The sequence below is a fragment of the Maylandia zebra genome, linkage group LG16 (assembly GCF_041146795.1).
Source record: "Maylandia zebra isolate NMK-2024a linkage group LG16, Mzebra_GT3a, whole genome shotgun sequence".
Classification (NCBI taxonomy): domain Eukaryota; kingdom Metazoa; phylum Chordata; class Actinopteri; order Cichliformes; family Cichlidae; genus Maylandia; species Maylandia zebra.
In genome coordinates this window covers 9,459,689-9,486,495 of record NC_135182.1, presented here as the reverse complement: position 1 = coordinate 9,486,495, position 26,807 = coordinate 9,459,689, and the positions used below count along the sequence as shown (strand labels likewise).

The 26,807-nt window shown below is 40.9% G+C and overlaps 1 protein-coding gene across 1 annotated transcript in view; it reads right to left on the bottom strand.

Annotated features, from left to right (window-relative positions):
- Positions 1-540: 540 nt before the first annotated feature.
- frzb (frizzled related protein) overlaps positions 541-26,807 on the bottom strand; it is a 28,601-nt gene continuing 2,334 nt past the window's right edge. Inside the window, exons 2-8 of the mRNA XM_014412523.4 lie at positions 20,012-20,260; positions 12,483-12,518; positions 11,582-11,632; positions 6,936-7,001; positions 4,467-4,671; positions 4,087-4,150; positions 541-3,336 (exon numbers count right to left, since the gene is read on the bottom strand). Coding sequence (XP_014268009.1) covers positions 3,292-3,336; positions 4,087-4,150; positions 4,467-4,671; positions 6,936-7,001; positions 11,582-11,632; positions 12,483-12,518; positions 20,012-20,260 — 716 coding nt within the window. The 3' untranslated portion in view covers positions 541-3,291. The remainder of the gene's footprint in view (positions 3,337-4,086; positions 4,151-4,466; positions 4,672-6,935; positions 7,002-11,581; positions 11,633-12,482; positions 12,519-20,011; positions 20,261-26,807) is intronic.

Below are 26,807 nucleotides of genomic sequence, written 5' to 3'. Positions count from 1 at the left end.
GTCAGCACTCAGGAACATGAATAGAACCACTCAGCCTCCAGAAACAGACTACACCTTATCCCAGCACCAGGTGTGTTTTCAGTCAGGCAGTCAGCTGAAGTCAACACGGAGCACAGACCAGAGAGGACAAGAGCGTGGAGGACTAAAGCGGAGGAGGATAAGGAGGTGTAATGGCAGTAAATCCATGAAAACATTTTCTCTTCCCTCTCATGGAAACTGCAGCTGAGAAAACACTGCTGGAAATTAGTACTCAGGAACTACTGGAAGCAGTACACACACACACACACACACGCACGCACGCACGCACGCACGCACGCACGCACAGTGGCTAGTTCATGCGGCTACTGGTCTGCTTTGTTAAACTTTACTCCCATCAATAAGAAACACTGAAATTCTGAGAGTTCAGCTTTATTGCTTTTAATCTGGTGTAGTTCAAGGTGGTGAAGCCCTATATGAGCCTTTATGGTATGAATCAGCCTCAATTTTAAGGCCGATTTTTAAAACAAAACAAAAAAACCCCAAAAACAGACACACTCCAGCTTATCTTGTCTAAATGTTTAATGGTTCACACTGCTACGAGAAGTCCAGAATTCAACATATCAGGGTGTTCGTACAGAGTAGTGTGGCACTGAGTGTTAGTGTGTTTACATGAACAGAGTTACTGTGCGATAATGAGAATACTGTTTATTTGAGGCTGTGTTCAGACAGCAGCAGCAGCAAATTGCAGTTCAATTAAAAAAAAAAAGAAAAGAAAAAGACTTTGCTCACTGATCACATCTGTCAGAGTAGGGACAGCACAGGTGGGAATGGTAACAGTTTGGATGGCTGCTGTGACAACAACAACAAAAAAAGTTTTTCAAATGACTTTAAAAGTAGAGGTGATGCTCATACATTTTTCAGATGTAAGAGATTAACATCCAAGGAAAAGTCTGCAAAGCCTGCCATTCCTCTGAGAAGAAAACCACAAAACACACACACAAAAGGGAATGCTTAAGGCAAATGACGCCAACTTACCTTGGTCACACGACCAACAGTAGAGTATTTTTATTGTCAATCTGTGCAAAAGCCATTATTTTATATGCTTCATCATCATTATATCCATTCCCCAGATTTTGTGGCCAACCCAACAGCACATTATGTCAAGGTAATGCACTTCATGTGTGCTACATGTCAGTATATAGTATGTGAATATCATAATGGGAATACGTTTTTACTTTGCCTCTTGCACAAAGTCAATGGCTGCGTCCACAGAGAACTCCAATAAAAGCCTAGAGTTTAGTCGCAACAAAAATAACGTGTTACAAAGTCCCTTTTTTAATATCTACCTACAATTTTAAACGAGAAATGTTAAAACTGGTTAACCATTCCGTTTTCTAACATTACCAACATGATTTTTTTTTATTATATTTTTGGATTCTACTCAGTTAGCTTTGGATGATTCTCAGCTCAAGATAATCCTTATTTTTCTTGGCCTTGGTGCAGTCTATTTTAGCTCCCTTCGCATGCCATTCAAGATCACCTTCTTCTGATTGGCTGCCCTTCATAAATAGGTTTGGACATAATGTTGGTGGAGCTTTTGTGCTCCACAAGAGATATGTACCAATACAGGATCCATGTAATACAGATTAATATTACCGAATTTAAGAGAAATGCAACAAGCACACATTTAAGGACTTTTTGTCTGCCATCGTGTGTGTTTTCTGACTCGCGACTGTCATTTTATGAATTTATCACATATTCATAATTTTTTTTAGTCAAATGATGAAAGACCCCTTGCAAATATAAAAAAGGTTTTATGGCCCACAGTTGGCTTTCACATGTACTGAGATGTGTATGTAAATGTATGAATATTTTTGGTGCAGAACGTCCAGTTTTGGATATATCAGACATAGAAACATTGACACTACCAACACTACAGTTCTGACGAGGGTGACGCCATCAGCGTTTACATCCTGTCACGAGCAGACGCAGGCATCCTTATGCACGGTGATATGGTGGATTCCATTTTATTTTGGGGTGAACTCTCTCTTTAAGTTACGGTCACATTCCTCTTCTATTTAAAATTTTACTTAGAAAAAAAAAAAAGTCTTTATTGGTCACGGTGTGGGTCGCACAAATATAGTACTAATTTTTAACAGGTACCAAAACAGTAAATTCATGTTAGAATATGTTTGCTGGTCAGATTTGAGGGGAGAATAAACATTTGTTAAACAAAAGCATAATGGAACTGATGTCCTACATCTGCCCCCCACCCCCATAATGCCCACGTAAACCATCAGCCAACAAGAAATCATAATACTGAATGCCATATCAAAGCAGTAAGATTTTTGGTTTTATTCTTTACGTACAACTGCTTTAAAAAAACGGTTATAAAAAGCTTTACAAAATGTTTAAAAATGTGTTATTCATGTCTAACAAATTTGCAAAATGTGAATTTTACAGGCAATTTTAAAAAGGGCTTTTCTTTTATTTAAAACAGTGCCACACAGAGTTTTGATAATTTGTATCTCTTTATATGGTTGTTAGTCTTCAACTTGTTATCCATATCTTTGCAGTCATTTACTGTCTTTTTACACATCTATGTGACTGTTTTGAAGCTCTTTGCAGATTTTAAAGTTGGAATTTGCCAAAACAGAAGGCTGTGACCTGTGCTCATGAGGCCCATTCAGTAATCCATTGATAACTGGATCTAATGATATTCAGGAAAACAAGTTTCTGCTGCTTTCTACTCACACTGCTGTCTGAACAAAGCACAGATATCCACGTTTCATTTTCTTAGGAGCTCAGTGGAAGGCAGGTCATGGCTACAGATGTATTCAAAATGTCCAAGTCCAAATGGCTTTCGTATCATTCAAATGTTGTCCATCCCATCACCATGGTAACATGGCCAACATCCAGGATTGATAAAAACTGTAACCATGAAGAGGAGCTGTGTAGCCAACACAGCCACCGCAGGGGGAAAAAGTAAAAAATAAAAGTACATGGCTGCACGCAATTTTAAGCTCCTCCCTCTTAACTGAGTGCTTTAGGTGTACACACACACATACACACGAACACACACACACACGTACACACGAACACACACACACACACACACACACACACACACACACACACACACACACACACACACACACACACACACTAATTGATGTTTGTGCAAAGGAAGTAAATGACAAAACTGACTTCAAACAGTGGCAGATGAAGAGATGAACTACATTCAGCTACAACAGCCTGTAATAGTGCAATATCTACACACACACGGTCACACGCACACAAAGTCGGAAGATCTCAGTGGCGACTCTGAATTCTCCTGTGCAGCATCTGGTTCCATCTCTGGACAGAAGGAAAGACAGAAAAGTGAAAGATGATCAGCCCCATCTTTGGAGACAATAAGCAACTAAAAATACAATCCCTAATAAAGATCCTTGGTTGCTGCTCTTCACCATTGGATTGATCACTATTGCTGTCAATGTTACTTTTCTAGAGAGGGTACTACAATCAATGTATTAGTCACTGATCGCAAAGTGTGACAGCATTGTAATCATTTATGCTCAAGCCTATGGCGACTAACTTGCTGCAATCTTCCCCTAAATGATACATGTTCAAAGAAAACAAAAAAGGTAGTAAAAACAGAAAACAAAGCAAAACATGAATCTTTGTTTTTAAAAGGTTTCAGCAGAGCTGTTCAGTTTTTCCAACTGTTGAAATCTCCCTCTAAGTCTCTGGGGAATCCCGATGCTCCTGCTCTGGTACATTTCAAACATTAACAACACTACAGTGCGCTGAGCAGTTTCGGTGCATGCTGCCATGTGCAATGACAATGATGGGCGCGTGTTTCACCACAGTCACAATGCCAAATCTTCAGAGTGTGAGAAAACAAGAGCTGCAAGCCTGTTCCAAAGAAAACTGATGATTTATTTTAAATTGCTGACTCAGTTTTGCCTGAGTAGTAATTTGCTCATAGTTGGCAGAAGATGGGGAAAAAAAAAGAAAAGAGTTGAGAGCAAAGGGTCTGAAACCAGTCAGCACTAGAGACTTTCTATTTTAACCCAAAACCAAAATCAGGTATATTTAACTACGCACCTTGACCTTCCTGCCAATTCTATCCTTCCACTTCTGAGCAATGGACCTGTCAATCAGGAGCAACCTGCAAAGACAAAATTTTAACAATGTTTGGCATAGTTTAACAGCTAGCAAAAGAAGAAACTAAAATATGACTTTTTTGAAAAAAAAAGGAAAAAAGTAACATTTGGCTGTGATCAGTAATTTATCACAATAGCACCCTGCAGAGCAAAGGGACAATCGGAAGCTGTCTCAGAAAGTCTGACAGCATACTGGTTCTACGAGTGAGATTTTTCTCTAGATAAAGCACGGGCCCAGTCTCAACAAGTTCTGGACTTCTATCTTACCAACTTCTTCTTGTCAATAACTATATTATCAGTTATATCTTCCACTGCCCATACTTTGAGGTTTCACCGTCCTCGTAGCCCATAATGATGTAATCTTCTCCAGGAGTCAGCTTAGGACACAGGCAGGAGGATGAGTAGTAGAGTGTCAGCGTCATCTTGGGAATGTTGACCAGAGAAGACTTGATCACCTCCTTCACGTCCACCACAGCAGTGGGCTCCAGACCGCGATTCCTCACGTCCTTGACCCTTGCTCTGATCACTGCAGAACAAAGGCACCAGCATGGAAACTGAATATGAGATATTCAGAAATTCCTCTTACCAATGCGCACCAACCCATAAAAACACACCCTTTTGTTATGTTTTTTTAAATTCCTGGTTTAAGTGTGAATCATTATTAAATTTTTCTTGGCCTGGTACCAGACCTTATTAAACACATGCATACCACATTTTACTCGTGAAAACTTTACTGGACAGCACAGCGTGGGTAAGGAAGCTAATGGCATTGAGCAATTTGTCCAAGTCAGCAAGCAAGAAACTCAAACACTGACTAATGAAGCCTGTCTGCCTGAAAAAAAAAAAATTAAACTCCGGGGAACCTGAGTTATGGAAGGTAGTTTGACTTTGGATATCAATGCTAATGCTGAGCTATCGTTTTTCTGCCTAATGTTGGCTAATGTGGCGCCAGTGTCCGGCAGCCTTGCCTCTGTCAGTGCGCCCCAGGGTGGCTGTGGCTACAATGTACCATCACCAGTGTGTGAATGTGTGTGTGAATGGGTGGATGACTGGATATGTAAAGCGCTTTGGGGTACTTCGGGACTAGTAAAGCTCTATATAAATACAGGCCATTTACAGGCCATTTTACCAATGTTAGCTACTGTAATACTAGCATCAAAGCAACTGCAACCCATCTTACATTGGAATATAGCTACACTGTACAAATCTGGCTAAGTTATAGCTAGCTAGCTAACTGTATCATTTTTGCTAACATTATCACTAGCAAAATGCAAGTGGAGACAGTCATATAATGGTACAAATCAAAAGATATAAAACTGATATTTGCACTTTCTAAACAAATAACCAGCTCAGGGCAGTTAGACAGCTAGCTATGACTTGGGTAAGTTGACCTAAATGTTACAAAACTATTAAAGATATATTTAATATTATATATCAGGGGCTAACATGACCAGGACTCCAACTGGCATGTAGTATGCAACATATGTGGTGTTTGCATGTTGATGATATACAAGTTCCCAACTTTTCTGTTGTGCATTTTATTTTATTTAAAAAAAAAAAAAAAAGACTTGACATGCTCACATTAGAAAATCTCAAGCGCTGACACATGAGGCTAATAGAGAGACAGTCAAGAAACTGATCTTCCAAAAAGCCCTGTGGCCTATTTTTCACAATTAAAACGTGTTTATTAGACTTACTGATTACAAACCCGTCACTTCAAAAGTAAAATAAAAAATGTATATATTAATCATCCAGCAGCACCAGCCCAGAGCACGGAATTTGCTAAACTGTCATCCTAACAAAAACAAACCTATGCAGAAGTCTCAGGGTTAACATACCAAAGAATGCAACTAACGCAGAAAAACAGACATCACTGTAAAGCAAAAAAAAAAAAAAAAAGAAGAAGAAGAAAAAGAAAAAGGCCACTAAACGAGGAAATGGAAGCTACACAGATGGATGAGAAGTAAGCAGAACCAGCACGGCAGGTTGGATTCCAGTGTAATATCAGAATCAGTGTTAATTAGCAAAGGGAGAATGCAAGCAGTAAGATTTATAAAGACCACCTTGTGCACTCTGGCATGCTACCAGGTTTACTAAACTTCTCTGTTTCAATTATATCGGACGGTTTTGAAAGTGGGCTCTTGTTTAATGATTGCTTGGAAAAAAATAAAAATCTAAAAGCTTTCCCAAATGGATTTTGTGGCCAAAAGCATTAGTGAGGACCACATGGAAATCTCTGCTGGATTTGCCAAATCAAGCCTGCGTGCTGTATTCATCAGGAAAAGCCTTTCTGGCCTCAAGCATTTTTGTCTCCAATTTATTTCTAGTTGGAGCACAGAATTGTTTTACTTTTATATTCAGGGAGAAAATATCTGTGTACGAGGTTGTTAAAAACCTTCTTGCGGTTAAGGTATAAAGCAAGTCAAGTACTGATTTTACAGACTTGTGAAAAGGAACAATGGGATTACTCAGATCACATTACTTTAAAGACACTGGTTCATTATTAGTGTCACCAATAGCATCTGAGCATCAAATATGATACAAGATTAGCCACCTGATGAAAGCTAAACAACAAATGACACTCTCTCTCCATAATATAGGCTTTTCCAGGTACTAAACATGAAAAACAAGATCCCAAAATCATCTCAGAGCATCCGATCTGACTTGTATCTCAGTAAAATTATACACACATATATATGAAAATGTGACCTCAAATAAATTATGCATTTACATTAAGTGTAAAAAAGAAAATAAAAATAATACTTTAAACAAAAACTTCAGATGACTCACCATAGTTGTAGTTGTTCTTCTCATAGGTTCTCATATTCATTCTGACTGACTTACATCTGCATCTATCTATGGACACACAAATTACAACTTTTCAAATAAGCACTGACAAAGGAAAGTTTCTTCCAAGCTCCATCTTAAAAATCCACATTTCCCAGTTAAATTTGCAATGCCACATTTGAGTGAGCCAAGAAAGATCATCGTTGCAAGTTTAAATCCACTCAAGATTGTTGCTTGTCTGAGGGCATCTATGAATTTGGTTGTTCTTAAAACATGGACTGATATGACACATTCAAATTTGTTTACTTTCGTGGCCATTTGGACAGCACCCAGCATAGCTGTTGCCTCATGTTACCAATTTTTATACTTCCAATTGGCCAAATGTGGTCTGACTGTAACTATTAAGCTACACTCAGGGCCAAATATAAATATTATCAATACCACTGGTGCAGAATGATGTAAACTACACCAAAGGTCGGACAATATCTAATCTATCTGTGCTGGCCAAAGTTCTTGAAGCTCTTGTGTGTGAGCAGTTAAAGGACTTTTTACACACCAATGCCATTTTATCTGAATATCAATCAGGCTTTAGGAAGAATCACAGTACTATCACAGCTGCAATTAGAGTGGTAAATGATATTACTATTGCACTTGATAAAAAACAACACTGTGCATCCCTTTTTATTGATTTGTCAAAAGCATTTGACACTGTTGATCACTGTATTTTAAAACTTAGACTCTTCCAGTCAGGACTCTCTGAGAGAGCAGTGGCATGGTTCTCAAACTACCTCAGTAACAGGACTCAGTGCATTAAATCTGACGGTCTATGTTCTGACTTTGTTACAGTGCACAATGGTGTGCCACAGGGTTCTGTATTAGGTCCCCTTCTATTTATCATTTACGTAAACAATCTTAGTCTACATGTGCCAGATGCAAACTTGCACTTCTATGCTGATGATACAGTTATTTACAGCTGTGGTTCAACTCTTGTCCAAGCCATTGACTCCTTGCAGAAAGCCTTTTCTGCTGTCCAGCACTCATTACTTCAGCTTAAACTTGTTCTCAACGCAGACAAAACAAAGCTCATGTTGTTTTCTAAATCAAGGAGACGAGCCCAAACAATCCCATCAGTAACCACTCTTGAAGGTAATAAAATAGAGTTGGTTCACACCTATAAATATCTGGGAATCTTAATTGATGACTCGCTTACCTTCAAACCACATGTAGAGAATCTTGTAAAAAACCTGAAGTTAAAATTGAGATTTTATTTTCAAAATAAGTTGTGTTTCTCTTTTAATACAAAGAAGCGGCTTGTTGCTGCAACATTCTTGCCTGTGCTGGATTATGGTGATATTCTACACTCAACAAAAATATAAACGCAACACCTTTGTTACTGCTCCCATTCCCCATGGGATGGATGTAGAGACCTAAAATTCATTCCAGATACACAATATAACCATCCCTCCCAAACAGTGGTCACAAATCAGTCCAAATGTGTGGTAGTGGGCACATCTGCCATATTGAGATAATCCATCCCACCTCACAGGTGTGCCACATCAGGATGCTGATCTGACATCATGAGTAGTGCACAGGTGTACCTCAGACTGCCCACAACAAAAGGCCACCCTGGAATGTGCAGTTTTGTCTCACAGCAAAATGCCACAGATGCCACAAGCAATGAGGGAGCGTGCAACTGGCATGCTGACAGCAGGAATGTCAACCAGATCTGTCGCCCGTGCATTGAATGTTGATTTCTCAACCATAAGCCGTCTCCACAGGCGTTTCAGAGAATATGGCAGCACATCCAACCGGCCTCACAACCGCAGACCTCGTGTAACCACACCAGCCCAGGACCTCCACATCCAGCAGGTTCACCTCCAAGATCGTCTGAGACCAGCCACCCAGACAGCTGCTGGAACAATTGGTTTGCACAACCAAACAATTTCTGCAAAAACTGTCAGAAACCGTCTCAGGGACGCTCAACTGCATGCCCGTCGTCCTCATCGGGGTCTTGACCTGACTCCAGCTCGTCGCCGTAACAGACTTGTGTGGGCAAATGCTCACATTCGATGGCGTCTGGCACGTTGGAGAGGTGTGCGCTTCACAGATGAATCATGGTTCACATTGTTCAGGGCAGATGGCAGCTGAGAATGTCCCAGTTCTTGCATGGCCAGCATACTCACTGGACATGTCACCCATTGAGCATGTTCGGGATGTGCTTGACCGGCGTATACGACAGTGTGTACCAGTTCCCACGAATATCCAACAACCTCGCACAGCCATTGAAGTGGAGTGGACCAACATTCCACAGGCCACAATTGACAATCTGATAGACTCCATGCGACGATGTGTTGCACTGCATGAGGCAAATGGTGGTCACACCAGATACTGACCGGTTCTGGGTCCCCAGACCCCCAATAGCGCAAAAAACTGCACATTCCAGGGTGGCCTTTTGTTGTGGGCAGTCTGAGGTACACCTGTGCACTACTCATGATGTCAGATCAGCATCCTGATGTGGCACACCTGTGAGGTGGGATGGATTATCTCAATATGGCAGATGTGCCCACTACCACACATTTGGACTGATTTGTGACCACTGTTTGGGAGGGATGGTTATATTGTGTATCTGGAATGAATTTTAGGTCTCTACATCCATCCCATGGGGAATGGGAGCAGTAACAAAGGTGTTGCGTTTATATTTTTGTTGAGTGTATACAGTGGGGCAAAAAAGTATTTAGTCAGCCACCGATTGTGCAAGTTCCCCCACTTAAAATGATGACAGAGGTCAGTAATTTGCACCAGAGGTACACTTCAACTGTGAGAGTCAGAATGTGAAAAAAAAAATCCATGAATTCACATGGTAGGATTTGTAAATAATTTATACGTAAATTAGGGTGGAAAATAAGTATTTGGTCACCTCAAACAAGGAAAATCTCTGGCTCTCACAGACCTGTAACGTCTTCTGTAAGAAGCTTTTCTGTCCCCCACTCGTTACCTGTATGAATGGCACCTGTTTGAACTCATCATCTGTATAAAAGACACCTGTCCACAGCCTCAAACAGTCAGACTCCAAACTCCGCCATGGCCAAGACCAAAGAGTTTTCGAAGGACACCAGGAAAAGTATTGTAGACCTGCACCAGACTGGGAAGAGTGAATCTACAATAGGCAAGCAGCTTGGTGTGAAAAAATCAACTGTGGGAGCAATCATCAGAAAATGGAAGACATACAAGACCACTGATAATCTCCCTCGATCTGGGGCTCCACGCAAGATCTCATCCCGTGGGGTCAAAATGATCATGAGAACGGTGAGCAAAGATCCCAGAACCACACGGGGGGACCTGGTGAATGACCTGCAGAGAGCTGGGACCAAAGTAACAAAGGTCACCATCAGTAACACACTACAACGGCAGGGAATCAAATCCCGCAGTGCCAGACGTGTACCGCTGCTGAAGCCAGTGCATGTCCAGGCCCGTCTGAAGTTTGCCAGAGAGCACATGGATGATACAGCAGAGGATTGGGAGAATGTCATGTGGTCAGATGAAACCAAAGTAGAACTTTTTGGTATAAACTCAACTCGTCGTGTTTGGAGGAAGAAGAATACTGAGTTGCATCCCAAGAACACCATACCTACTGTGAAGCATGGGGGTGGGGCTGTTTTTCTGCCAAGGGGACAGGACGACTGATCCGTGTTAAGGACAGAATGAATGGGGCCATGTATCGTGAGATTTTGAGCCAAAACCTCCTTCCATCAGTGAGAACTTTGAAGATGAAACGAGGCTGGGTCTTCCAACATGACAATGATCCAAAACACACCGCCCGGGCAACAAAGGAGTGGCTCCGTAAGAAGCATTTGAAAGTCCTGGAGTGGCCTAGCCAGTCTCCAGACCTCGACCCCATAGAAAATCTGTGGCAGGAGTTGAAAGTCCGTGTTGCTCGGCGACAGCCCCAAAACATCACTGCTCTCGAGAAGATCTGCATGGAGGAATGGGCCAAAATACCAGCTACTGTGTGTGCAAACCTGGTAAAGACCTATAGTAAACGTTTGACCTCTGTTATTGCCAACAAAGGTTATGTTACAAAGTATTGAGTTGTATTTTTGTTATTGACCAAATACTTATTTTCCACCCTGATTTAAGAATAAATTCTTTACAAATCCTACCATGTGGATTCATGGATTTTTTTTTCACATTCTGTCTCTCACAGTTGAAGTGTACCTCTGGTGCAAATTACTGACCTCTGTCATCATTTTAGGTGGGGGAACTTGCACAATCGGTGGCTGACTAAATACTTTTTTGCCCCACTGTATATGAATGCTTCTGCTCAATGTCTTCGAATGGTTGATTCTGTGTATCATGCTTCTCTGAGGTTCATCACTAACTGTACCAGACTCACCACTGTGAGTTATACTCTCAGGTAGGATGGCCTGCTTTGGTAAGTCGGAGGAACTCTCATTTATACAGTTTTATATATAAGGCGATACTTGGGTTGCTGCCTTCTTATCTATGTTCCCTATTTCTGTAATTCTGAGACACCTGCTGCTGCCTATCTTGGCCAGGTCTCCCTTGAAAAAGAGGTTTTTAATCTCAATGGGATCTTCCTGGTTAAATAAAGGTTAATAAATAAATAAATAACATTAGACAGAAGTTACCTCCATCTGGTCCTCTGCAGTGAAAGTCCATTGAGAAGTCTGGACTGGATTCTGTCAGGGGAATCAAACCCAGGAAAGACACGCTTTTTAGTAAAGTATTTTAACAGGTTCATAGTTAATTCATACCAGTGGTTTTCAAACTTTTGGGGTGGGACACAGAGATCTAGATCCCATTGTGCTGACCTTTTACCCATGTTGAACTAATTTTAAAATTGGTGTGTCAGATTTTCCAGCTTCTGAGGTGCGGCAGAAAACGTTTGACAACTACTGACATCGGGTAGTCTAGTGGTCAGAAAAAAAATGCAGTCGTTTCCACACACACACACACACACACACACACACACACACACACACACACACACACACACACACACACACACACACACACACACACACACACACACACACACACACACACACCAATTCATCACCGTTTGGTGTAATCTGGTTGTGAGGCCTCAAGGTCAGTTTTATTTTCTACTTTAGCCAACTTGAGGTTTTGAAACTTGATGTGATGAACGAGGGGTGGATCAGACAGAAATCGAGGGTGACAGCTGAACTCTTTAACACAAGCAGTCATTGACTAATGATCATATCCTGGATAATGCTGGATGTAATACTGACATGATGAATGAAATTTTTTTTTTATAACATTTAGTAAAGATTTTATTCAATAATGACCCAGAATGAGACTGTGAGCCCCAAAACCCAAGTGTTTACAGATATAAGGGTCATTTTCACAGATTTCATAAGACTAGATGTTTTGGGGTTTTTTTGCAACCCTCAGGTGTTGCCCACTACTGACCATCCTGTAGGCTTAAGGCTTTGCTTTTTAGGCCCTGGAAGATATTTTACATACAGACCATGTTAAGAAAATGGAAATGTTAAGGTTTAGCCTTACCTGGGTTACACCTGGCTGGGTCCTGGTGGTATGGATCTATGGATCAGAAAGATGGCAGTCAGAAATGAAAGAAACTTGTTCTTTTGGTTCGTGATTAAAAATGGTGGTCTTATCGGAATACAACTCAAACAGGTGGATCATTGAGCAGTGTCAGTAATGCACAAACTGCACAGAACAGTCATTATGACTTTGATATTCACTACTTCACCCCCAAGCAGAGAGGTTTCTTTCTGTTAAAAAGGGAGTTTTTCCTTTTGTGTGTGTGTTTTAGAAGCATCATAATTTTGTTAATGTTGCTTCAGAACCAACAGGGGAAGTTTACTTTCAAAAGCTTTTGAGAAAGCACTGAAAGACAGTTTGGATTTTAATGAACCTTTTCACAAAAGTATATTTTTATGAAACTGAAAAAAAAAATAGAAATTGTAAAAACAATGACAATAACAACAACTATTATTATGACGATGACAACTTTATACCTAAACCTAAGTCATCATTACCCCATTGGTTGTCACATGACATGAACTGCAGTTTGAATGTCCATCTCAGTCCGCTTCCTACACCGACTTTGTTGCACATTATCGTCTCTCATCGACTTTCTAAAGCTGTTGTGGGAGCAGATTTTGGTCTTTTTTGCCTAGTTGCAAAGCTATGACATCACCACAATGTGATTAGTCAGTTGCAATAAAAGTTCCAAGAGCAACATTATTTATAGTGTATGAATACCAACAGCATTGCATATATCCTCAAGCCTTAACCTTTTAACCAAGGCACCGTCGACTAAAGTGAATAGCCCTCAGTTTGTTTTGCTTACCCTTTGAGTCAGACATCTGTTACATGTGTAAAGCGAAATTTCCTCCCTTTACACAGAAAGAAGCCAGTAGAGGTTGCTTCAAGTAGGGGGTTTTGTAGTGATATTCAACTGGAAGAAGAGGCTGGAAATTTGCGTCCCACCTGACCAGAAAAATATTTTCAACAAGAAGCTTGTGATCACTGTTACCATTGTGATCTGGACCTGGGCAAAATGGATGGTTAGACTGTCCTGGAGGTTGTGGGAAAAGGTCCAGAAGGAGGGAAAATTAACTTTGGAGATATGTGGGACTTTGGATTTCTTTATTATTATCATCTTTTTATTTATAAATGCTGCCTCCTGCAAGGTACATACGGGCAGCACCCTTCTATAAACCAAACTGAACATTTTCATCCATCTATCTCATCAGAAAGAGCAACTGTGGAAAACGTCAATGTTTCAGAAACTTCCAAAGTTGCTCTGTAAAAACAGGCTTTAGCCTTGGCATCTGTATCGATAAGCCAGGTTCTTAATACAGACCTGAGATGCTACAATAACTTTCTATCTGCAGGGTTTCTGCACCCCCCCCCCCCCCAAACAAACAAACAAACAAAAAAAACCAACAAGGTTATTTGGCCAGTCATTTTTGTTTCTCCTTTTCCCCCTGATATTGTAAAAACTAGATCATTATGGCAGATTAGCACATTAGCCTGTGGTGTGGCATTTAACTGCTCTGGAGGAGGTGAACTTAAAGAGATCAGACTTAAAAACTGCCTAAATGCCTTAGCCAGATTGGCCAGACAACTGCCAATACAGAGATATGTATTGCAGTTACCAATTTTTTACAGTTTACAGTTCTGCACAGAAAGTATGCCACCCTGGCGGCTGCTGTGCTACATCTATATAAGTCTACAGGGAGTGCAGAATTATTAGGCAAGTTGTATTTTTGAGGAATAATTTTATTATTGAACAACAACCATGTTCTCAATGAACCCAAAAAACTCATTAATATCAAAGCTGAATGTTTTTGGAAGTAGTTTTTAGTTTGTTTTTAGTTTTAGCTATTTTAGGGGGATATCTGTGTGTGCAGGTGACTATTACTGTGCATAATTATTAGGCAACTTAACAAAAAACAAATATACCTGTATACCCATTTCAATTATTTATTTTTACCAGTGAAACCAATATAACATCTCCACATTCACAAATATACATTTCTGACATGCAAAAACAAAACAAAAACAAATCAGCGACCAATATAGCCACCTTTCTTTGCAAGGACACTCAAAAGCCTGCCATCCATGGATTCTGTCAGTGTTTTGATCTGTTCACCATCAACATTGCGTGCAGCAGCAACCACAGCCTCCCAGACACTGTTCAGAGAGGTGTACTGTTTTCCCTCCTTGTAAATCTCAACCCGAAAAGGCCCCACAAGCTCATCTTTGATGATACCAGCCCAAACCAGTACTCCACCTCCACCTTGCTGGCGTCTGAGTCGGACTGGAGCTCTCTGCCCTTTACCAATCCAGCCACGGGCCCATCTATCTGGCCCATCAAGACTCACTCTCATTTCATCAGTCCATAAAACCTTAGAAAAACCAGTCTTGAGATATTTCTTGGCCCAGTCTTGACGTTTCAGCTTGTGTGTCTTGTTCAGTGGTGGTCGTCTTTCAGCCTTTCTTACCTTGGCCATGTCTCTGAGTATTGCACACCTTGTGCTTTTGGGCACTCCAGTGATGTTGCAGCTCTGAAATATGGCCAAACTGGTGGCAAGTGGCATCTTGGCAGCTGCACGCTTGACTTTTCTCAGTTCATGGGCAGTTATTTTGCGCCTTGGTTTTTCCACACGCTTCTTGCGACCCTGTTGACTATTTTGAATGAAACGCTTGATTGTTCGATGATCACGCTTCAGAAGCTTTGCAATTTTGAGACTGCTGCATCCCTCTGCAAGATATCTCACTATTTTTGACTTTTCTGAGCCTGTCAAGTCCTTCTTTTGACCCATTTTGCCAAAGGAAAGGACGTTGCCTAATAATTATGCACACCTGATATAGGGTGTTGATGTCATTAGACCACACCCCTTCTCATTACAGCGATGCACATCACCTAATATGCTTAATTGGTAGTAGGCTTTCAAGCCTATACAGCTTGGAGTAAGACAACATGCATGTAGACGACGCCATCAACATGGCTCTACACTTCATCCTGCAGCATCTGGACTCCCCAGGAACCTACGCCAGGATCCTGTTTGTGGACTTCAGCTCTGCCTTCAACACCATCCTTCCAGACCATCTCCGAGACAAGCTTTCCCAGATGAATGTGCCTGATCCCATCTGCCGGTGGATCACTGACTTCCTGACGGACAGGAAGCAGCATGTGAAGCTGGGAAAGAATGTCTCGGACTCCCGGACCATCAGCACCGGCTCCCCTCAGGGCTGTGTTCTTTCTCCTCTGCTCTTCTCCCTGTACACCAACTGCTGCACCTCCACCCACCAGTCTGTCAAGCTAATCAAGTTTGCAGATGACACCACCGTTATTGGACTCATCTCGGACGGGGACGAGTCTGCCTACAGGAGGGAGGTTGAACGTCTGGTGTCCTGGTGCAGCCACAACAACCTGGTGCTGAATGCCCAGAAGACAGTGGAGATTATTGTGGACTTCAGGAAGCACACAGCCCCACTCCCCCCCATCATCCTGACTGACACCCCCATCACCTCTGTGGACTCATTCCGCTTCCTGGGTACCACCATCACCCAGGACCTGAAGTGGGAGTCCACCATCACCTCCGTCATCAAGAAAGCCCAGCAGAGGATGTACTTCCTGAGGCAGCTGAAGAAATTCAACCTGCCAACACGGACGATGATGCAGTTCTACACTGCAATCATCGAGTCCATCCTCACCTCCTCCATCACCGTGTGGTACGCTGGAGCCACTATCAGGGACAAACAGAGACTGCAGCGTGTTGTGCGCTCTGCTGAGAAGGTGATTGGCTGCAGACTCCCATCTTTGCAGGACCTGTACACCTCCAGGACATTGCGGCGTGCAGCTCGGATCTCAGCTGACCCTTCTCACCCTGGACACAGTCTGTTTGACCTGCTCCCCTCAGGCAGGAGGCTCCGGTCCATTCGCACCAGAACCTCTCGCCATAAGAACAGTTTCTTCCCCTCTGCTGTTGGACACATGAACAATAACCATATGACTGTTCCCACCACTAACACATGACCCTACGCTGTGTAACTGCATCATTCTATGTTTGGCACTGATCACCACCTGCACTCATGTATATATCTTTCAACGTAGCACTCTTAATTCTTATTCTCATGTATATATCTCATGTATATCTCATGCACATATCTTTCCACGTAGCACTTTTAATTCTTATCCCTACTTTTATTTTTTTCCATGTCTATTTAAGTGATATTTATGACAGCATGTTTGCACTGAAGCACCGCAGCAATTTCCTAATGTTGTAAACCTGCTCAACATTTGGCAATAAACCCCATTCTGATTCTGATTCTGATGAAGAGGATGATGTGGACAAAATACTCATTTGCCTAATAATTCTGCACTCCCTGTATATGAACCACCTTTTTAAGCTCACATCACAGAATCTCAATCAGATTCAGGTCAAGACATTGACTAGGCCACTCCATAATCTTAGTTTTGTGTTTCTTAAGCCATTCAGAGGTGGACCTTCTGCTCCTTTAGGATGTTTTGGTAGACGGCATTGTTTTATTTACCACAACAAGTCTACCAAGTCCTGAGGCAGCAAAACAGCCTCAGACCATCACACCATGACCACCAAATTTTACTGTTGGTATGTTGTTCTTTTTCTGAAATGCTCTGTTACTTTTTTACGCCAGATGTAATGGGACAGACACCTTCCAAAAAGTTAAACTTTTGTCTCGTCAGTCCACAGAGGAATTTCTCAAGATGTTTTCTGGCATAGCTGAGACAAGCTCCTTTGCTCAGCAGTGGCTTTCGTCTTGGAACTCTCCCACACAGGCAATTTTTGCCCAGTCTCTATCTTATGGTGGAATCATGAACGCTGACATTTACTGAGACAAGTGAGGCCTGCAGGTCTTTGGATGCTGTTCTGGGGTCTTCTGTGACCTATTGGATGAGTTGCTGCTGCTGCACACTTTTTCACATTAATAATAAACACCTTAATTTAGAAACTGCATTTTGTGCTTTCTTATGTCATCATTGTCTAATATCTAAATGTGTTTGATGATCTGAAACATTTAAGTGTGACAAACATACAAAAAAAAATCTGGAAGGGGGCAAATACCTTTCCACACCACTTTATGTGCAGCTCTACCGAAAAATCAATAGAGGATAGGGAAAAGAGCTATGTGGGGTGGCATCCAATCACGGGAAAAGCATAATACACTGATAATGACCTGGGAATTAGCTTTATGGTACAAGTCTCTGTTCTCCTGCATCCATGTACCTCTAGGCGTGCAAAGGTAACTGGGGTTGTGAGCTGGTGTTTCAATACACTGAAAAACTGCAGCTGCTTCTAGTTGTAGACATACTTCTGTAAAGCAACATGCAGACCAGAGTCCCACAGAAAATCACTGGAATGACTTAAATGATTCACCCCGACAGAACCTCAGCAAACCAACAAATTACACCAAGGGAAAATCCCAAAGCCCCGCTGAGCCAAGCCAAGCTGGGGCAGAACAGAGATATGTGGGTGTATCGTTATGGAGGTCAAGGGGATTGAGATGAAGGTTTTTTCTGGACCTGCTGGTCCTGGATCTGTTTGAAGGAGCAGAGGACAGTGAGGGTTTTATTGAGTGTAAAATGAGTGGGCCTCCTGTATCAAGGAGCTCTTTGAGAAAGTCTGTGGGAGTGAAGTTGGACAGGGAATGACTCATGTTATCTGAGAGGGAGCAGAAACAAACTGCTGAGAGTAGTATAGCATGATAGAAAACACTGATATATACTAAAAATTGCAGTGAGCGATCCTCGTCGGAGTTAGCCTCCATGTTGAGACTCTCGGGAGGAAAAAAAGAAAGAGTGCAGTTCATACCATTTAAGATGTCACTGGTTTTACTATGCAAGAACTGGAGTACGAGTCATTTTCATGTTGTCATAATTCACTCTTAAAGATATCATACATGGTATTATTTATGTGGATCACCTTTGCTATGGTTATTGCCAATGTATATATATTGTACTATTGTAAACCTACAATAACATGGAGAAACCCCAACAATCAGATGAACCCCTTATGAATAAACACTTTGGTGACAGTAGAAGACAAAACTCCCTTTTATCAGGAAGAAACCTCCAGCAGAACCAGCCACATCTGCTGGTCATGGAACATAGCTGCTCTTTATGGCACTTATGTCACTAATCTGCAGAGTCATTTTGTTACTTAATTACACATTCAAAATCAAAAGTTGTGTTGAAATTGACAGAATTCCTAAAAATATCCTGAAACTATGTTAAATAATGAAAACCCAATGTTTTAAATTAAACTCAAATGCTACAAATCTGTGAGACTGAAAAACGCTTGTGTTTAATAGCAATGAAGGGCCATCACGTGAACAAGCTCCCTCTTTGTCTTCACAAAGAAAAATATTTGCTCTTTTTGATTCAGAAAAATCTCAATAGTGAAGCAATATCTGTATTCTGAGGAGACACTCAGAATATCTTTGGTGAAAAGGCTAACCTTCCAATGCAGATAGTCCTTTCATTACTACAGACACTATGAAAGACGGACATAGCTTTCAGGTCTGAAAAATAGAAACCAATGCAAAGCAATTTAAATCTGTCTTCTTTTCTACAAGGGTCGGTGTTTTAGAAATCTGCAGGAAAATTGGCATCAGCCCTGACCTGTATGAACACTTTTCTGAGTTTATGGTTTGAGTCTCTCATTCTGAGTGATATGGAATAAAACGTCATGTCCACTTTGTAATTTTGGTCATTCTAAGTGTTGGAAAGGCAGGGTTATCAAAGTCACCCCTTTCTTATCACATCTGGTCTCAAAATACTAAAAAGGCAATGGCAGAAGCAATCAGGGGCTCATGTTACTGTAGCTACATCCATCTTTCACAGTCTTTGGTCATGCTGACAGACACTGGTATGTGGTATTAGTAAGAGGTTAGAGCCTGCTACATTTTACTTCAGTGGTCAAATACATGAATTAAACAGTGTCTGGCTTCAAATAATCATCTTATGAACTTTTTATTCACAAGCTGATGTTCACTGTCCAAAAAGCTTAATAAAGATTACATTTTAAATTTGAATCAATCATTTGGTCATGCTCACTCACACCTTCATTCAGGACCTCTAAAAAGGAGCTGATTTTAAAGGTTTTTTTTATAATGTTGTTTATGATGTTTTTAATGTTTCTGCACGTCAGCCAGAGTCACTGAACAGCTTCCTGTTACCATCCTTTTACTGTCTCTTGCACTTTTAAATGAAGGACATCCTTCAAGTACCAGCATGAACATTAGCATTGGAAATAGGTCTTATTAGTTATAAAAATGGTGATTACTTGCTTAATATTTTTCCCCCCCCCTCTTTGGATTTTGTGCTTTTTTTAAAAGATTTTTTAATAATCTTTGTCAACGTCAACATCATTTTTGTGATGGTGAAACAAAAACAAACAAAAAACAAAAATACAAAACAAAACAGAAACATAAGAACAATTTCCAGAATTAGGCTGTCTCGGGTCAAAATTGGCAGCCACACATATAACAGCAATAATACAAACGAATGAGTGTACCTGGTCCGTCTGCCTTGACGATGGCCTCAGGAGAGATGCAGACTCCACGGTCATAGAGTGGCAGCTCGCTGCAGGCCAGGTTGTCGGGCCAGCTGTGGTTGTAACGCTTCATCACCGGCTCACAGCCGAGCTTCGCCCGCTCGCACACTGCCTTACAGGGCTTGATTGGCTCATGCTGGAAGTCAATAGTACAGATTGGCGCGTACATGGCACATAGGAAAAAGAGCAAATCCGGACTGCAACCAGTACCTTGAAGAAGAAGGGAAACATAGGTTATATGTGCAATTTCATTAGAGAGCATAAATGATGAGCAGCTGAAATGACAAAATAGAAATCAGTGGGGTGGCAGCTATTGAATTTAGTCCACCCGCCCTGGAGTCACTCCCCCGCCCACACCAGGTGTATCATGTACACCTGGTGTGAACTCTTATGCCATTGTACTGTTTTAAGTAGAACTTGAGATTTTTCCAGGTAAAATAAGGTAAAATAAGGTCAGTGTAGTTTCCCACTCTCACTCTGTGTATATGAGTTCCGTGTACATCCAACACCCTCCCTCCATAAACTCAATACTTTTGAGCATCCAAGCAATCAAGCGGTATAAAGACATTTTTCCATGGATTTGTATATAAAGGCAGAATCGGTGGAAAGATGTCTTTTTGCAATAAAAAATAGCTGCAAATAGCTCTAAATACAGATGTTTTGCTAGAGGCAGCTGTAGTCACAATATTTATGGATTACAGCCCACATGTAAATATGCAATGTTACTCAAGAAAGTTACACAATATCTTATATGGTTAAAATAAATAAATAATGAGGACAAATTGGAGCACTTAGGAAAATATGTTGTGAACACCTGCAAGCATTTAAAAAACAGACATTTTTAGCAAATGGTGTCCATCCTGGAAATATCTTTTTTATTTTCTTTTTAAATCCATGTGGTAGCAACACAAGTCATTGGTGATGCTGACTGGAAGCTCCTGTGACTCCTACTCTGGAGAAAGACGAGGGCATCCAAAAGTTAGCTGCTCCATTTCAAACAGACCCATTAATAAAGTGACCTTCCACACTTTTCACTAATAGTGAGTCAGTTAGTACAATAACTCGTACTACTAGCTAGCATGACGGAGTTTCTATACAGCTGGGTGGGTGCTATGATGTTACTGATAATGAACTTTATTTTATTCATAAGGTTAGTTAGTAGAGTTGCCAACTGTCCTGTAAAAAACGGAATCGTCCCGTATTCAGAGAAAATATTATGAGTTTCATATTGAGCTGAAAAGGAGCACAGTTTGTCCCGGACTTCAGCTAGAATAGAAAAAGACATAGCTGGAGTTATTCAATTCAATTTTATTTATATAGCGCCAAATCACAACAAAAGTCGCCTCAAGGCGCTTCATAGATACAGAGAAAAACCCAACATTCATATGACCCCCTATGAGCAAGCACTTTGGCAACAGTGGGAAGGAAAAACTCCCTTTTAACAGGAAGAAACCTCCGGCAGAACCAGGCTCAGGGAGGGGCCATCTGCTGCGACCGGTTGGGGTGAGAGAAGGAAGACAGGATAAAGACATGCTGTGGAAGAGAGACAGAGGTTAATAACAGATATGATTCAATGCAGAGAGGTCTGTTAATACATAGTGAGTGAGAAAGATGACTGGAAAGGAAAAACTCAATGCATCATGGGAATCCCCCGGCAGCCTATGTGTATTGCACCCTGAATCCTCCCAAACTAAGGGAGGATTCAGGGTCACCTGATCCAGCCCTAACTATATGCTTTAGCAAAAAGGAAAGTTTTAAGCCTAATCTTGAAAGTAGAGATAGTGTCTGTCTTCTGAATCCAAACTGGAAGCTGGTTCCACAGAAGAGGGGCCTGAAAACTGAAGGCTCTCCCTCCCATTCTACTTTTAAATACTCTAGGAACAACAAGTAGGCCTGCAGAGCGAGAGCGAAGTGCTCTAATAGGGTGATATGGTACTACAAGGTCATTAAGATTATTCTGCGTCTTTACGTTGTACAGCTGCCTCTTCTTCTCTCATTCTCTCCCCCTCCCTCTCCTTTTGCTGCTTCAATCATGAAACTGATCAATGATCAGCTGATCGGCTCTCTTGTTTGTTTATCGCCCACTTTGCGCCAGAAAGAGGAAACCAGCGGATGTCGCGTTAAACAACAGCAGTACGTTTAAGCTTGATCAGCTGTTGTTAGAATTTATTTCATATTAATTTCTAGTATCAGCTGATGTTTGCTGGAGCCACAGCTGTAAAGCTGCTGGTCATGATGTCGGTTTGGATATGTGGTGAGAGGGAAACATAAAGATGAAACCAGGAGATGTCCTTACTGAATCATCAGAGCTGAACAGGTGATGGAGAAACAGGTTTACCTTTTAGGTGACATAAATGAGTTGAAGGGACGTTATGAACGGTTTCTGAGAGACAACTTACACCAGGATCCTTTTCTAAGTAGCTGACAGCTGGTAACTGTGCAGGGGCGGGTCTAGCAAAGTTTTGCCAGGGGGGCAGGTAGGGCATTAATAGGGAGAGGGGGGCACAAAGAAATACTTTTATTTCTTATTCTCATTTAAAATTTCTAGCTTTTATTAAATAATTATCTGAATCTTTCAACCAAAGTTTTTATCTGACGTAAAATGTATAGAAATCATACATATACCAACAAGATTGTACATCACTGTCACAACAGCGTTTGTTTTCATTCAAAGGCTTTATGACTTTTCCTATAATACCTGGTGGGCCGGTCTCTAGTTAAAATGCCCGGGCCGATTTTTGTCCCAGTCCAGCCCTGGGCACGACCGGTTGGGGTGAGAAAAGGAAGACAGAGAGGTTGTCACCAAGTGCTCATCCACTGGGAATTCTTCACCTTTTAAATGGTATTTCAGAATTACCCCATATGGAAAAGATATATATAAATCTTATAAAGTTTGTATCTGTCTTGTGTGAAACTTGTATGAAAAGCATATAAGAGTGAAAACAGATATAAGATCCCTTGAAAAATTATATAATGAAACTTGTATGTTTTGGATACTTACTAAAACAATATATGAAGGTAATGAGAAAGTGGCCACTTTCATGAGTAATCACTTATAAGTTTTTACTATTTCTTTTCCATATGGGACGTTACATGCTATGACCAAGAAGCTTTCATATCCACACTTGTTGTAGAAATATTTAAGGACGGTTGTTCAGTCTCAGCTCACTTAATTTGAGCCCTCTAGATAGACTCATGTCTTCTTCATGTCAGTGAAGACATGGTGCATTCAGGGACCCCTGGCTGAACAAACACTGGACTTTTACCATCTGCCATCCTGCTGCATGTTTCAAACAGGATGAGACCAGAAAGAGTTTAGCACTGGGTAGAGGATGGATCAGTGCTTTTATTGCAGAGTGGGTCTGAGGTTTGGCTGTACCACTTCACAGTGAAGTCACAGAAATAGCTTGAACTTGTGACCTCAAACTGCTTCCTGGTTGTTGGCCCAGAGCTCTTTCATTAGGACATTTTTCTGGTTAAAGCAGAGTCCTTTTTAACCACTTTTTAAAATCTTCATTCCGCCCACCTCAGCCAAGCTCAAAGTTCAGCCAGCACCTAAATGTATTTATTGAAGACAGACATGGATAAATTATGAACTAATATGGCAGGAAATGAGACTGCAGAAACCTCAAATAGTGAAGATTACTGATGAATGTGACCACATATGCAGTTATCAATGCTTGTCTCACATGGAAATGTGAAACGGTCGCTTATTACAAGTTAAACGACTGGGAGAAATGATCCGATTAGAGAAAAAAATAAGAATGAACACCTATACATATTTCAAATTTAAATCTACCTTAGCAAAGAATACAAAATATGGTTGTAGAAATGAATTTAAGTCAAACTGCTGGTTTGAAGTAAGAAAAAGGTTGGCTTTTACAACAAGGACGTTATTATACAGCCCTACTTTAAAGTATCTTATTCACCATTTTAAGTTAGCAAATTTTAGTATGCTAACACACCGTGTGTGTGTGTGTGTGTGTGTGTGTGTGTGTGTGTGTACACACACACACACACACACACACACACACACACACAATTTATCATAAAACAAAAAGTCTTGAGCCAGCGCATATTTCTGTATATTTTGAAAGATTTTCTTTGCACATTGGCTACCTTTTTCTCTTCCACCACTGCTCTATCCTCTTTCCACCTCATGTCTCATTACCTACACAGTGGTTGGGGCTCTAACACATGAAAATGTGCATGAACGGGTTTATTTATTCTGATGTTGTCAGTTATTTCAATGGATTCTCACGTGATGACAGTGTATTCGCCAAGTGTGCAAGGATCCAACAGGCTAACAGCAACTAACAGCAGCAAGAAAGCAGCGTTTACTAACAGAAAAGGTCAGGAAATCCTCAACCACTCACACGAGTTGTCTGTCCCACAGCCGCTACCTTAGCTTCAATTAAGCACTTGAAACAGAATTCAATTGACTGCAATATACTGACATCTAGTGGTGACATTTTACACACAGTATCTCTTAAATAAATAATAAAAGAAATCCAGCCTGACACAGAACCTGAGAGCTGCATCTGGCCCTTCCACTGATCCATCTAATTCAGGGGTCCCCAATCCCAGTCCACGAGGGCCGGTGTCCCTGCAGGCTTTAGATCTCACCCTGGGTCAACACACCTGATTCACATGATTAGTTCATTACCAGGCCTCTGGAGAACTTCAAGACATGTTGAGAAGGTAATTTATCCATTTAAATCAGCTGTGATGGATCAAGGACACATCTAAAACCTGCAGGGACACCGGCCCTCGTGGACTGGGATTGGGGACCTCTGATCTACTGTTTGGCTCTTTGAGGCATCATCATAACCGGTCTCAGTAGAAGGGTGGCTGTCAAGAACCCATCCTTAAGGAAAGGGAACAGGGCAAAAAAAACCCAAACTGAGGCACGGAAAATTACCCAAGGCCTGGACTGGAAATCAGTGGCAACAGGTATAGTAGAGTAATGAAGACTCTTTGAAGCAAAACATTTTAATTATGGAGTTAATATGTAAGGAGTAGGTCAGGAGAGAGGTACCCTCTGAAAGTTTGGAATTTATGGTTCAAACTGCTGTTAGTATGGATGGAGGAGATCAGCCAAAGTAACCAAACCAAACCTAACTGTGGCAGCCTGCCCAAACCTTTAATCAGAACTCGTATTTAGTTTAGTTAGTTTATTTTTAACCAGACAGTGATGGCATGTGTAGAGAACGTGCAGGATTGAAAAGCAATGTTACTTGCCAAATCCTACAGAGAGATAGTAATATTTGATATCCGCAGATATGCTCCGAGGCAGTTCCTGTTACAGTTTACTTAATAAATGTAAATTTTATGCATTTTGACTGAGGCGATTCTACTTCCACTGTCCTCTATAATGACCTATTCCACTTGAGTGGAAGGAGAAAAGACTATCTAAATCTAATTTGCCTAATTGTATTGGTCTGATGGATTAGAAACTTTTACTTAACTGAATTACCACATACATCAAATGGTAGTGAAAATAAAATCATAATGAGGGGAAAAAAGTTAAAGCTATTTTTTTAAGGAGCTAACTAGCCTTGATTAGCAGCTACAGTAAAACTGTAACATTTCATGTGGTTGAACTACTTTTAAATCATATAATGCAAAACCGATGTAAAGTCACCTGCAATAAAAATAACGTTTTTTGTTAACCTGACTTGCTAGAATATATATGAGTGAAATAAGTAGTGAGACGTGGCAATTTCAAAAGACAAAGAATCAAGAATAACTTTTTCTTTAATATGCGAAAGGAACCAATCCTATTTATTTCCACTGTGGGGCTAACTTATCAGGCAAACAGTCTCCCTGATGGGAGACTTTTAGATTTGGAGTTGAACGGTTATTATGTGTGGCTAAATTATTCCAGTTATCACTATTATTATCATTAGTAGTAGTAGCAGCAGTAGTAGTAGTAGCCTTAAAGGCATGCAAGGTAGTAGGGCGCGTTTTTACGTGAACTTAAGCACTGCACCGACATTCAAGTGTAAAATGAATAAGAATTATTTTGTACTTTGAGCCGCACAAAGCTACTCTCATGGAGTCTGGAAATAATAACAAAGGAGCATATCAGTCCCCTTCAATGGAAGAATACCTCCTATTATATCTAAGTAAAATTAACAGGCCCCTTTATCTTAAAAAAAAACAAACAAAAAACAATCCCATAATCCTACAGTTTTTACAGTTTTGCTCAGGATTTATAGCTCAACCAGCCACGCTTAAAATGAAGAGAAGGTGGTCATTTAAAATAAATGAATAATAACTTCTGTGCCATTTTCCAAGGTTCTCATTATTTCTAGTTCTGAAAAAAGATTTCTGCTCAGAAAACGCAGCACTTTCAAAACTATGTGTAAATGAGTGTTGTCGGTACAGACGGCCATACTTCTAATATTTAGAAACATGAGGTCAGAGGTCTAAAGACTAAAATTTGCCAATTGGATGCAATAGGTGACCAGCTGATGTCTGCTGGCATTAAGGTCAGCTTACCTGCTAAGTGTGCTGACTCCACAGCCTGCCAAAGCTAAAACTTTTGAAAAGTGAAAGCCTCCCGGCAGGGTTAAGCAGGGTCAGAACTTGCTGTCAATTACTCCACTGATTATGTTCCTGATTGATTTTTTATTTTTGCCTACAATTTACTACCAGACAACTAACATGGCCATCAAAAGTTCCCACAGTCTAAAGTGACATGTTCACAAGTCTTGTTTCTTCCTACAAAGCAAATGGACCGACATTTTGTTCA